This window comes from Hippocampus comes, unplaced genomic scaffold (genome assembly GCF_001891065.2).
Source record: "Hippocampus comes isolate QL1 unplaced genomic scaffold, H_comes_QL1_v1.1 scaffold86, whole genome shotgun sequence".
NCBI lineage: Eukaryota > Metazoa > Chordata > Actinopteri > Syngnathiformes > Syngnathidae > Hippocampus > Hippocampus comes.
Window position 1 is genome coordinate 1,418,991 of NW_017805882.1, and position 14,031 is coordinate 1,433,021.

The 14,031-nt window shown below is 40.8% G+C and overlaps 1 protein-coding gene across 1 annotated transcript; it reads left to right on the forward strand.

Moving 5' to 3' along the window:
• Nucleotides 1-2,642: 2,642 nt before the first annotated feature.
• Nucleotides 2,643-5,785, forward strand: acp5a (acid phosphatase 5a, tartrate resistant). Its single transcript, XM_019889319.1, has 6 exons — nt 2,643-2,760; nt 3,129-3,222; nt 3,290-3,489; nt 3,587-3,711; nt 4,653-4,998; nt 5,062-5,785. Exons 2-6 carry the CDS (start codon nt 3,132-3,134, stop codon nt 5,299-5,301), a joined length of 1,002 nt encoding a protein of 333 aa, XP_019744878.1. The 5' UTR covers nt 2,643-2,760; nt 3,129-3,131; the 3' UTR covers nt 5,302-5,785.
• Nucleotides 5,786-14,031: the final 8,246 nt, after the last annotated feature.

A 14,031-nucleotide genomic window follows, 5' to 3' on the forward strand; every position in this document is an offset into this window, starting at 1 on the left:
ATATATATATATATATCTGCATTTGTGTGTGTTTTATATATATGTATATAGATCTATATATGTGTGTATATATAATATATACACGCACACACACATATGTATGTGTGTATTATAGATATATATAAAACACACACACGTAGTACTGTACTCAGTCACCTTGAAGGAGAGGATCCGCACCACACAATTTGTTCCTGTTGTTGTTGAGGAGCCTGTGCAACTGGGTTTGATAAAGATAGTCGGCTCCTCTGTCAATGACCGAGGAGGCACCACTTAATTGAAAACCTAGTCATCGGTTGTTGATTGGAACTGTTTGTAGCTCAAAGGCACGCCCAGCACTGATCGGAGGTCGTTTCGGAGTTGGGCTGTTTCTGCTGCTGCGGAGCAAGCAAACAAGCTTGGCGGCCATGTCGGTGATATGTGCCTGTGTCAAGAAGCCTACACATTGCACATTTGCTCGCACCTTGATCGATTTTGCAATACTGTACAATGAAATTAGAGGTGCACTGGGGGGCCCGGTGATCCAGGGGTTAGTGCGTCAACCTCACATTGCAGAGGTGCAGGGTCCCTTTGTGGAGTTTTCATGTTCTCCCATGCCTGCGTGGGTTTTCTCCGGGCACTCCAATTTCCTCCTACATTCCAAAAACATGCTTGGAGGTTAATGGAGCACTATAAATTGTCCCAAGGTGTGAGTGTGAGCGCGGATGGTTGTTCGTCTCTGTGTGCCCTGCGATTGGCTGGCAACCGGTTCAGGAGGTCCCCCGCCTACTGCCCGGAGACAGCTGGGATAGGCTCCAGCACCCCGCGTGACCATAGAGGGGATAAAGTGGTTCGGAAAATGGACGGATGAATAGAGGTGCACCGATCACGATTTTCTGGCCGATCCACGATATTCCGATCCAGATTTTTTTTTCATAACCAGTAGCATACACCTTCAATATTTCAAAATTGTTTTATTGTAAAACATTGAGCAATACCTATGAAACAACAGAAGCGGGTTGTTTTAACTGCATATGAAGTAGTTCTCTGGCTGAAAATGAAAAGACACTATTTGTCATCTCACAGCAGAAGCGAACAGCGGCTGACTTTTTCACACCTCTATGCACGTTAGTCAATAGCACAGCGGTCAGGTACACCTGACTGAGTCCATGCCAAAAAAAAAGGTATACTGTATTACGAAAGTTTAAGGAAAAGGGTGACCTACTGACATAGTAGTAAATTAAAGAGGCGCTACCGTGTGGCATTATACTGTACTATTATAACGGACTGTTAAAAGGAATGCTGAAGTAATTGAGGAACTACAGTACATTGAAGAACCCATGATTGCCAACATGTTCTTTGACTACTGAAGCAGAAGGATCTCCTCTCTCTGAAAAATGGCTTGCAGGGCAACATTCCAAGATAATGACCCCAAACACACATCCAAAATTACGGCTACTCTGTTAAAGAGGCCAGACTGCCATCTCTGTGATGTCATAGAGGAGTGGAAGAAGTTTTCCATGGCAACCTGTGAAGCTCTGGTGAACTTCACGGCAAAGAGTTAATTAAAGCCGTGCTGGATAATGGTGGTTGCACAAAATACAGTAATGACACTTTGGGCATTTTCCCTTATGAGTGTACCGGTACTCACTTTTGTTGCCATGGGCTTAGCTATTGATAGCTATATTCTCATGAATTTTGAGGGAGCAATACATTTACTCCGTTATACAAGCAGTACTTTGACTACTTTTCATTGTGTCAAAGTGTCATCCGATGAAAAATAAATATCTGCAGAAATGTGAGCCGTGTGCTCACTTGACTGTTCCTTGATGTTGTCAATTGGTATTGTCCTTTATTTTGCCACAAAGGAGAGGCGTGGCTCTAGTTCCGTCAGAAATCTGTCTAGCTCCTTTTGCCCCCAAACTGTCAATTTATTTTTAAAATTTTACATTTTTCAGTTCAGAAGTGGCCATTCTGTTACAACGCAATTCCTGTGTCTATGTTTATACTGCAGCTGTACAAGGGACGTGGAGCGCTAGTGCTGGCTGCAACATTTTCCCCCAAATAATCTCCCAGTCTTCCATGGAGGTAAAAAAGAATGCGATTTGAAAAATGAGCCTGGTCCAACTCCTGAAGTAGCATCAGCTGCAGCTCATAAATGTGGAGGCTTTAAAATTGTGTGTAATAAGCTTTCCCCAATAAGAACGGAAAAACAGCAATGTGATGCGAGCGTACAATTTGGGCATTTCTGTCACCCATTTCTCTCCAGTAAAGTCATGAAAATCCTTTTTTTTTCTCCTCAGTTCCCCCACATATTGGAGCCCCAGGGAGAAAAACAATCCTGGTGCTGTGCCTGCCGTGGCCTGATGTCTATCAATATTTTAGCCCAAGTTACTCAATTACACGTCAGAACACGTCTACATAGCCCTGTTCTTTGTTGTTACCTTGTTTTGTGTTTATAAATACTTTTACTTTGTCACTTCCATGTAAAGTCCTCTTCTGACTCCCAGGTTCTGTTCCTCGTGTCACAACTAAAATTGCCAAAAATGAAGAAGTACATATAGTGAAGTGGAAATTGTGCTGTCTGCACAGACTTCTTACAATAATAACCATTGTAAATCACAAGGTCTAGGTCAGTCTGCACTCCCAAGACCGGTTGCAGTCAGCGTGTGAGCAATGGTCATGCCCCTGTGGCGTGGCTAAGCTGATAAAAAGGAGGAGCAGCAAGAGATCTGTGGAGGACAAAGGGTCCCGTCCTGAGGCTTTCCACACCACTTATCAGCTGTGAGTGATTTGATCTGCTTCCTAACTTGACACGCTCCTCGCATGCAAGTTTAAGCTTACATCAGGCAATGTGCTTCAATAGACAAAACATGTCATTTGCTGATTAGCTGGAATATGTCAAGTTTGGGCTACAAGCAATCACAAGTTACCATGAGGTAGAATACAGTAGTTCGTGTATTCTTGCAGGCGGAGCTGGGGGCTTCAGGAAGAGTAGGCGTGCCCAGTACGCTTGAGAAACTGCTTTGTCAGACCTTTCTTTTTCCTGCTTTGAGTTTTGTTTGTGCATGTGTTAACATGTTTCACTCATAGCTTGATGACGATTGAGCCTGTTGGGATGATCTGATTTGATTATTCTTTTTAATATTTAGAAGATGGCACTGATTCTGGTTGCCTTTGCGCTTGCTGCAATTCCAACAGCCTACTGCTATTCCGCTACTTTCCAAGACCTGAGTGGGGCTAATGGTAAGTATCGTCTCACATGTCAGACAGTTTTTAAAGTTCTTGATAAGACTTTTGTTTACCCTGGCAGCGAACAGGACCTCCATTAAGTTCCTGGCATTTGGTGACTGGGGAGGTGTGCCTTACCCTCCTTATAGGACTGTGGTACAAAAGGCCACTGCTCATGAAATGAATAAAGTAGCAGAGCAGATGGGAGCTGACTTTGTTTTGGCCCTTGGTGATAATTTCTACTTCAAAGGTGTGGACAGAGTGGATTCTCCGAGATTTAAGGTCAGCCCAAGAGACGTCTCATACTCTGACAACTGTTTATCGTATTTGAAAAGGTTCTGATTGGTTGTCATCTGAATTGAAAAAAAAAAAAAAACAGGACACCTTTGAGGCTGTGTACACAGGAAAGTCCCTCAATGTCCCCTGGTATGTTCTAGCTGGCAATCATGACCATGCAGGAAATGTCAATGCCCAGATTGAATATTCAAAGAAATCTACAAGATGGTAAGAAAAAAGATCTGTCTTCAGGATACAAATGTTCAGTTAATTTTAAAGGCTCAATGATCCTTTGTGAATATACATACAGAAAAGAATGAAACTCAATGTGTGAAATTTCAGGTGGTTTAACAACATAAAAAAACAATTTGCAGCAGAATATGAACTACTTGGACTTATCTTATTAGTTATACTACATTTATTATGTGGATAAAAAAACAGCCATTATAGCAAATGATATTTTATTTGTTTGCTTTGGCAAAACAAAATCTTCACTGTATGTTACATCTTGTGAAGTGACTGAAATTTCAATTTAATGGTGCCAGGTTCCAGTCGAGAGTTTCCAACCGACTTGCCACGTAAAATTTTTATAAATCCAACAGAAATGTTCCATTCCGTTGCACCCTGAGTGCTGTCTGTATAAACGGTGTGTATAAAAAAATTTGATTAATAATCAGGAAAAACTACAGTAGCCTTCTGTCTGATGTTTACGTTGACTTGAAATGTCTGCGTGAATAGCATATAGAGTGCTGACAAAAAAATGTGCGAAACTTATTTTTGTGGTGAACTTGCTCGACTGTTTTTCTCAGCCTGATTTGAATGTAGCCCCTCCGAGTCTCGCGTCTCGAGCCACACCCCTTACAGGTACACGACGGGCAGTGTACGTTTTATGCACTGGAAAGAAGCTGACAGTAGCCACGGCTGCTCAGTTGGAAACATTACTGATCCGTAATAGTGATACTGTAACACAGATGTTATCATTGTGAAGTTTAATTTCAAGTACAAGTCCTTAATGACTTAGGCCATCTGTTCATTCTCAAAATCAAATGTGGTCCATGATCACAAAAGTTTGCCCACCCCTGGTTTAAGCGCTGCCCTAAAGTGGTTTCCTCAATAAACGGAAAAGTGGTTGGCGATTGTAAGGGTTGCTGTTTTTTGTTGTTTATTAGGAACTTCCCTTCCTACTACTATGAGCTGGACTTTCGCATCCCGAACACAGACAAGACGCTGACCATCATCATGCTTGACACCGTGATGCTGTGTGGCAACTCTCTCGATTTTGTGAATGAGAAGCTCAAAGGCCCCTTGAGTGTAGAGGATGCAAACCGCCAGCTGACATGGCTGGAGAAAAGAATGGCTCAGTCTAAGGCCAATTTTCTCCTGGTGGCCGGTCACTACCCGGTGTGGTCAGTGTCCGAACACGGGCCCACAGATTGTCTCCTGCAGGGCGTTCGCCCCCTCCTGCTGAAATACAACGCCACTGCCTACTTTTGCGGCCATGACCACAATCTGCAGGTAACTCCTGTCAAATGGATTTCAATGACATGATTAATCTCAAACCCATAACCTCCGTTGCAGTACATTGAGGAGTCTGGGGTGGGCTACGTAGTGAGCGGCGCTGGAAACTTCCTGGACCCGGATATCCGCCACTGGAACCATGTCCCCAAAGGTTCCGTCAAGTTTTTCACTGGCCAGGCGTCCACGCTCGGTGGCTTTGTTCATGCAGAAGTGACACAGAACAAGATGATGCTCACCTTTTACCAGGCTAAAGGCACTTCTCTCTATCGCACAGTGCTCTCACCAAGGAATGGCATATAGATGACTAAGGAGTTTCACCTTTGCATCCAAATTCTGCATGGTTTGAATCTCTCTCTCTCTCTCTCTCTCTCTCTCTGTTTATCCTCTCTGACCTTTGCAATCTAATTTTATAGAAGGAATCAATTTTTTATATCTTGGTCTGAGGTTTTGAGGGGAACCCTGAAATGATCTGAAATAAACGGCCTTTGCGCTAAGACTGCAAGGGTTCTGTATTAATGAGCATTGTGACCGATTATAACTGATGAACTGTTTTCAATGTAAACAAGTCTAAATTCTACTCTCAGCGTTGTTCATGAAAAACTGGAAAAATATGACTCGCACTACTTGTCATGTGCTTTCTGATGAAGAGAGTGAAAGATAATGGTGGATTGACCTTCTGCCATCGATTCAGGCAAGGATTTGTATAATGGAAGCCTTGGATACGCTCAAGAAAAAAATGTATGCATGAATTATGACTGACAAGATAAACCAGTTGCTCTCTGTATAGACAAGTCGGGGGGTCGGCAACACACGGCTCCAGAGCCGCATGCGGCTCTTTAGCGACATCTAGTGGCTCCCTCGAGCTTTATAAAAAAAAATGAAAATGGAAAAAGATTTTGATAGTAGGCTAATATAGCTCAAATAGATATAGATACATGTTGCAGCTCCGAAAAAGGAGAGCTGTGGTGTTGGTTTTTTAAAATGTACACTTTATTTATGCTTTTAACATTCTCGACAAACACAGACACGTCTGCGTCCAACTCCGTGCCTTTTCTCTTCTCGAGAGGCGTTCAAAGACAGCCTCAGAAAAACGGAAATTAATGATCACTTCACTGACACTAAGAAAAGCGAAAAAAATACACCAAAACAAAAAAATCAAGCGAGGAAATTACAAAATAAATTCTATGGGGGATTTTGTGAACACACAACAGGGGAATGAATAACAAACAATTCTGAGACAGTCCAGTCTCCTACATACATACAGCATGTGTTTCCTTCATTGTAAGTTTTATAGAAGGCTTTTATTTTTTTGCAGCTCCAGACATATTTGTTTTTTTTTTTGTTTGTTTTGTTGTTTTTGTCCTATATGACTCTTTCAACATTTTGGGTTGCCGACCCCTGGACTCGTCAGACTCGTCTTATTCTGCTATGTACACGGTTGTGTATGTCATTCCGGGTGTTATCTAAACAGAGGTAGCCCTTACTCCCTTTTCCCCTGCCCTATTTCACTCTTCGTATAAATCTGAGAATGGGAAATGAGTAAATTACAATCACGTAATTTTCCATCAGTTTTCAGTTTGTTGAACAGTTGAGTATTTGTAATTCCCCCCTCATGTTGTACTGCATGTTTGCTTGGTGCTAATCAAATTGATGTATATTGAGATGCTAAATTGGGATGAGCAGTAAGGCTTGTTTAGCACCATGCGTTTGCTGTATTGATATTTTGTCTGAAAGCATTACAGCACTTCAGTCAGACTAGCAAGGTGGGTCTCTACTTAATAGTTGCACTTGCAGACAGACCACGCATCCTTTGGCAAATGCCTTTTCTTTTGCGTCCCTTTTATGTAAATAAATATAATCATTGTGAAAATAAAATGTGATCTTGTTACTGTGTGCTTAAATGTCCAACACTCTAAAATAAGGGATATTCACCTTTGGGGTAAAGTTTCAGGAGGAACTTGCATTACGACCTTTACAAGTGAACTTAATATGACCTCGTTTAAATTTCAGAAAGCAAATGTACAAGTGTCAGCGCTCGTGGATGTTTTGCACAACTTGCTGTTTGCTAACAAAACCGATCCATGAATTGACCAATACATTCAGAAGGACATCCACTTTCATACACTTCTGTGACTCTTCCAGTCTCACTCTATCACAGCCTGCTATGTTGCGATACTAAGCTCAGTGGCTACTTCCTTCTGAAAACATCCTGTTTGACCCGTGGGAATGTCGAGCTAATTGTTAACCAGTTTTTAGGTGTTGTTTTGGTTTCAGGATGTCAAAATGCAACCAGCGCAATGGTCTGTTCAAATAGTAATTGTTATTGTACCAGGAAGTGGGTTGGTCGATTCATGAAACAAACACCTTGGAGGAGAACAGTAAATAAACATTGAGCAGTTGGACGTTAGCACTCAAAAGTTTACATGTTAAATTAGTTCACCGGTTAAGGTTCCAGTATATTTTAGGTTCAGCCTGAAATTTCACCCGAAAGCCGAATATTCCGAACTTTTTGTGCTTACCGAAGAGTGTATCGTAAAAAAAAAAAAAATTCAGCAAAACTTAATGTCACTAGATGCATTATGCAGGTTATCAGAAAGTGGCTTGACTGTTGACTAAAACAAAAAAATCATATTTCACAAAACAATCCATATTGGACATCACACCCCGCAGTGTGAAACATAGTTTAAGGCTAGGATCTCTTACATGATCTCTGCTCGCCTCCACATGACATGCCAGATGAGGATTGGGCAGATTGGCAGAGATTCAAAGGATAAATTTAATCCACCAATTGCTCTTCCCCTAAGGGACAGCAGGATTAATTTATAGCACAAGGTGTTTTACCCTTTTCTTTGTTGACACTTGAAAATTGTATTTGAGAATTTGCAGTTATTTCTTTTATGAAAAATGATCAATTTCACCAGTAGCAAATGTTATGTTGATATTTCTGTATCTTCCCCGTCTTGAAGTCATTGTTGAACAATCCGATCAGCCTGGGTACAAACCTGCCAGGGTCAGCCAGAAATCGGGTTAAGCTGTCAAGTGTGACTAATGGACAGGTGAGGATCACTTAATCCCCCACTGATGTCAAGCCACGACTACACAGTCGATGCCTCGTGAAAGTCACTGCTGAGCACGCACTTTTATCTCACGTCATTCCTTGCCTGCATTCACCTTTGCTGAGGTTGTAAATGTCATGCGGGCCTTGCTGGCCCTGACAGCTCACCATTGTACACAATTTAGAATACATTTTAATCGTTGGGTGTTCGAGACCTCTGTGTGACTTTCAACCAATCCAAGGTGTTGTGTGGCTTTCAGCCAAAGTTAGCAACAAGATGAGCTGCCTAGAGGATGGATAGAAGGATAATATGAAAATGTAGATGATCACAAACTTAAGAAGCCAGTATTCAGCACGACTCAAACACGTCTGTGTTATATTCTCTTGTTAACATCATGTTATGAAAGAAAATCAACAATGGTTAACTGGTTCAGCATATGGAACACATAACAGTCTAGGCCAGTGGTTCTTAACCTTGTTAGAGGTACCGAACCCAACCAGTTCATACGCACTTTCACCAAATGCTTCATTAGTGAAAAATAAAATCTATTTTTTTTACAAATTCAAGACATTAAATAAACAACACATTTATTAAAACCAGGAAAAAAATAAAATTACATGGCATAAGTATAGTTTTTTTTTTTTAATTGTACTGTCACGACAGTCACACGGTGACTACTGAGCGAACTGAATTTCCAGCAGTCCTGATTGGACAAGCACTGTCATGTGATCATTTGCAGCCAGCGATAGCCAAGCGGGTGTGTCATAACTAATTGACATCTTGAGTCAGCTGTGTCTTAACCTCCATGGCAGAGGCTCCGTCGAACCCCTGAGACCGACTCACCGAACACCTAGGGTTCGATCAAACCCAGGTTAAGAACCACTGGTATCGGCTATGCACAGTTGCAAATAAACAACATGAGTGGAGTCCTGGCACAAATTCCTGTCTGTCATATGACTTGTAACTTTGCGCTGTCAGGGGTCACTGACTTCATATGTTTGGCAAAGTTTCAGTATCTGTCCTGTTTTAATTCCACAGCTCAAAAGTAATGAAACGGTGCCATATTAAGGCTAAACTGTTCTTCTAATCGTCTCTGCCTAATCTCTATATCCCTCACTTAATGTAGACACCCACGTTGGTGCCACGAGCAGTCTGACCTTGACAACTATTTATTCCACTGATGAAACAAGACTCCACAGCCTGGCAACCTGAAATCATTGTTTTATTCATTGTTAGCTTGCCAGCAGTCCTCCACACACTTGGCTGATCGACACATAATAATGGTCATGTGGGGTCCGGTAAGTTTGTGCTGTTCTGTGCTTCTCCCTTCACATATACTGTGGATTGGTAAAAATTATCCATGAAAATCATGGAAACATTTACCTGATAATTTTAGGCAGTAAATGGATTCTAAAATAAAGGGTAACCTACACGACAGATTAAATATCAGTAACTCGAAAAAAAATGTTAAATTATTCCTACACTTCTCCCTGTGCCTGTGTGGGTTTTGTCCGGGTACTCCGGTTTTCTCCCACATCCCAAAAACATGCATGGTCGATTGATTGGACACTCTGAATTGTCCATTGGTGTGCAATTTTGAGAAAGCATTGCAGTTATGATCTAAATAAAGCGGTGAGCTGTTTTCTGGGAAAAATATTTTCCGGTCGACAGACAAGCTATCTTTTGTCCAATTTATCCTCCATCAGAACACAATAAGGTGCCAATATGATCCTCGGAAAAATGAAAAAATCCTCAGTGTCTCTGTATTCCGGGGCTCTTGATGTGGTTTGCAAGAAGCTAACACGTTATCACCGCTTAATTGCCAAAAAGCAGTCTTTCTCAACCGTTGTCATTCTGGGACCCGCATTTTACTTTTGTTGCATATCGCGACCCACTTTTGTAGACGCTATGGAGAATAAAAAAACACCCTTTTGTTTCAAATTAGCCTCTGACAACACATATATACAAAAACATATACTTGCAAAAGCTGTTTAAAATTAGTTTGATGCACCGCAAAAAAATATCACTTGCCATCTCAACTCATGCTCTGGTCAACCTTTCAAAAGTAATCGAACACTCTCTCCAGTACAGTATTTGGGATTTTATGGAGATGAAGTCTTTTCATCCCGATGGGCATTCATTATAAAGGAAAAGCTTAACATCACTTAATGCCACAAAACTGCCGTTAATCATCAAATTAAAAATCTTGAGGCGATCATCATTAGAGGTTGAAGTAGCCATAAGTACAAATATCCACATCCATTTTGACTGATCGCAGTTTTCTGATATGAAGCAACGTTAATCTTTTTTACACTTTCATAAAGTGTTCTAGACTGTCCCGAAAATTGAAAATAAGAATACACGAATACACCCAAAATAGGCCTGCGACCCAGTGTTCGGTCTCGACCCACCAGTTGCAAATCACTGAGATAAACAGTGTAGTTGATGGACAGTCACAAAAAGGCTCCAGCATCAAAGAAAAGGCTGGAAAGACATTCCGTCAGGCATCACTCTCTTTTGGGATTGGCTGATTGTAGGATGGGCTTCCACTGGAAAGGCTGGTGGGAAAGAAGGAGGGTATGTACGGAATGACCCCCATGAGTGGGCTGGTCAATGGCGTCTCTGAAGAAGGTGTCATGGGGATGATGACGTCATCCTGGTCCCACACGTGGAAGGCGTTGGGGTGTGAGTGGACGAGGGCAGGAGGCATTTGGAGTGGGCTAACCCCCTCTGTCACGCCATCTTTTTTCACGTCCTCATCGACTGGACCCAGCAAACAGTCTGTGGATCGATGACAAATGGCAGGCGATGAAAGATAACCACGACTGGCACTGAATATTAAATAGTGGATCTGCTATCTACGGTTTACTGAATTTCATGTGAGTCGTAGTAGGCCACCAAAACTTCTTGCATTCTCATCCTTTCATAGTGGTAAGGTCCACTAATGAAATTAAAGAAAATGCTAAACATGAACGGAGATCTTAGGGCACAAGGGCAGTGTGGCATACTTTTAGTGGAATTCAGAATTATATATTTGACTGTAGAAAAAGGGTCAAATATCCATTCATCCATCCATTTTTCTACACCCTTTATTTTGCTCAGGGTAGTGAAGAGCTGGAGCCAATTCCACCTGATTTTAAGCAAAAGTCAGATTACAACCTGGACTGGTCTTCAGTCAACCACAGGGCCCATATATGATGTTGGAAGTAATGACGTACAGTAACTCGTTTAATGTACTTGAACAGGTTATTTGTGTACATGTACATGAGTATTTCTTTTTCTGATGACTTTTAGTTCCTAAATTTCAAAATAAGTATCTTTACTTTTTACTTCTTCTTCTTTGTCACAATAGGCTTTTGACTTTTTTCAATCATCACCGATGATGACATAATGTTAAACAGACTTTGAGGTGACATATGTAAAATACACCGCAGTGGAGATTTTGCTTGACTGATTTATTGGGATCTTGAGGACAAAGGCAGGAAAAAAAACAGGAAAAACAGCAGCATGGGGAACAGGAACCAGCATTAACACTAACGACAACAAATTCAGTGACGCAAGATATTCCTCGTCCGTGACCTTATTTAAAACAATTGTTTGATGCTGAAACATTTTTGTTGTGTTCTTTTTTTACACGCACGCGGAACCCATCATCAGTTGTAATTTTTTTTTTCTTGTCACTATGAACGCTACATTCATCGCCTGCGTAGCGGTCTCGCAAATGAACAGTGCTGTATACGTACGTAATATGATAATTGTCCAGGAGTGCCCAAGTTATTTTACTACATTCAGATGAGAACCTTTACGACAATACTACCTTACTACAATATCAGGATATACAATGGTTATTCACTAAGAGGAACCCAAAATAACAGTTTTGTCCCCTTGATATTTGCTTCTTACAGGCTGGAGAAAACAAAGCAAGCAAACAAAAACTTTTGCACCAGGCCCAAACAGTTACGTTGGAGTTGCTTAAAACTAAACTGGATGTCATTGTGAGAATTTTTGGAGATTGGGTGAGGTATATTACCTGTGATATCCAGCAGGAGGTCTTTGATGAGATGGCCCACAATAGCATAAGCCACAGCGACCACAACCACAGCGGCAACAAACACGTAAAAAACAGATTTTGGTAGCTGGATGAGGTCCCTTGAAGGAGGCTTGTATTCCTCATACAGTGGGTCCACATTCTGGACCAAATATTGGAAGGAATGTCTCTCTTCTTCTTCTGTATTGTGAAAGATGTCCATATTCCCAGAGTGTCCCAGGGGTGTTGAAGTTCCTTTAACAAATTCCAACTTAGTTTTACAGGTGATGCATTCCTGCCTTGAGGTGGATGTGGGTGGTGGTGTGTGGTTTCAAATGTTAGTCAAGGTTGAAATCCAATAAAGCAAAATTAAACCCACTTTTTCAAAATAGCTTCTTTTTTTTGGAATCAATTGTAATTAGATATTATTTTACAATATTTTTTCATTAATAATAATAATAATAAAAATAATACATTTTATGCATTATCCTGTACCAAAAAGAATATACATTAAATATTCTTTGTCTGACTCATGCGTCCTCTTCACTGGAATAATCCAAACTGCAGACTAAACCACACACGCAAATGTGCGCGCGCGCTCGCACACACAGTGAGCGAGATTGAGAGGAAGGACGGGATTAGATTGTCAGTATGCAAATCCTTCTCCCCTTTACATTCCAGACTACACAGATTAGCCCACTTTATACACCACAGACAGAATGTGTATGCACTGTGAACTAGTCAGAAAATAATCATATTATAATTACATCCACACAGTCAATGAATGGAAACGAGTGCATTTTTCAGTGCATATTTATGCTTTTATTAGAGCTGCAAAACACTTTTGGGTGTCAGGAGCACCGCATTCTCTTGTTGCATGTTGTTTTGAGAGGGAAGAAATTTCATCTGGGCTGCATATTGCACATACAGTACATTTGACAATAAAGTTGTACTTACCTACTTACTCACTCACTCACTCACTCCAACTCACTCACTCACTGACTCACTTACTTACTTACTTGAATGCATGTTTTGTGAAAGCGTACACTGCTTTGAGCCGCAACACGCTGGCAGCGGCGCTGATAAACGAAAAACGATGACGTATAATCACCATTCCATACGGGCTAGTCTTAGCTACGGTGGTTTGTCTAGCCTAAAAAGTCGCTCGCATCCTGCATTTGGTGCGGGTTAGCAGTGCGAACCGCACCGAGACGACATCAAAATATGGGAACAGAGTGCGAAACGAACCCCGATACGTTGAAAGGGGGCAAATAGTGCAGGTTTGACTACACTTTTACAAAATGTAGACAATGTGAAAACCAGCGTCTTTCCACGTATAAAACTGTGGCAAACATTGCCATCTACAGGCCATAAAGTACAATTGCGATCTATTAAATTGGAAGGCAAGAGTTGGACACTGGGACAGGGGCGAGACTACGAAAACGAATAATATTAATGGGTTAATCTGTTGATTGTTTAATCAATTAATCAATCAGTCAATAAATCAACAAACATGTTTTAATGTCCATCATTTCGTTTAAAAAACTAAAACAGGAAATTATTTCAATTTGACAACGCAGAAAATAAATTATTCAGTTACTGTTTTGGTCTGTAACATGTTGGAAAATTGGTATTCTGTGAAAGCAAAAGTTAAATAATGATTAAAGATATTATGAATCATGAAAAATAATTACTGATTAAAAAGCGTCTATTTCTTAATTTATCAACTAATCGTATATTTCCCCCTGGCAGGGCTGTATTTGTTTTGTATTTTTAGATTCATAAATATAATATAAATATAATATAATAAATATATCAAACTGCACATTGGAACCATGAACAGCTGCAGCCTTGTATTAGGATCAGTAATGACAAAAGTTCTTTCTGTTTTTTTTCTCTCAATGTAAACCCGTATGATTCCTTAAAAATGTGTTTCGACGAACGCAG

Coding starts and splice junctions, on each gene's coding strand:
- acp5a (XM_019889319.1), top strand. CDS start 3,132: ATGGCACTGATTCTGGTTGCCTTTGCGCTTGCTGCAATTCCAACAGCC. Junction 3,490..3,586: donor TGGATTCTCCGAGATTTAAG/GTCAGCCCAAGA, acceptor AAAAAAAAACAG/GACACCTTTGAGGCTGTGTA. Junction 4,999..5,061: donor GCCATGACCACAATCTGCAG/GTAACTCCTGTC, acceptor CCTCCGTTGCAG/TACATTGAGGAGTCTGGGGT.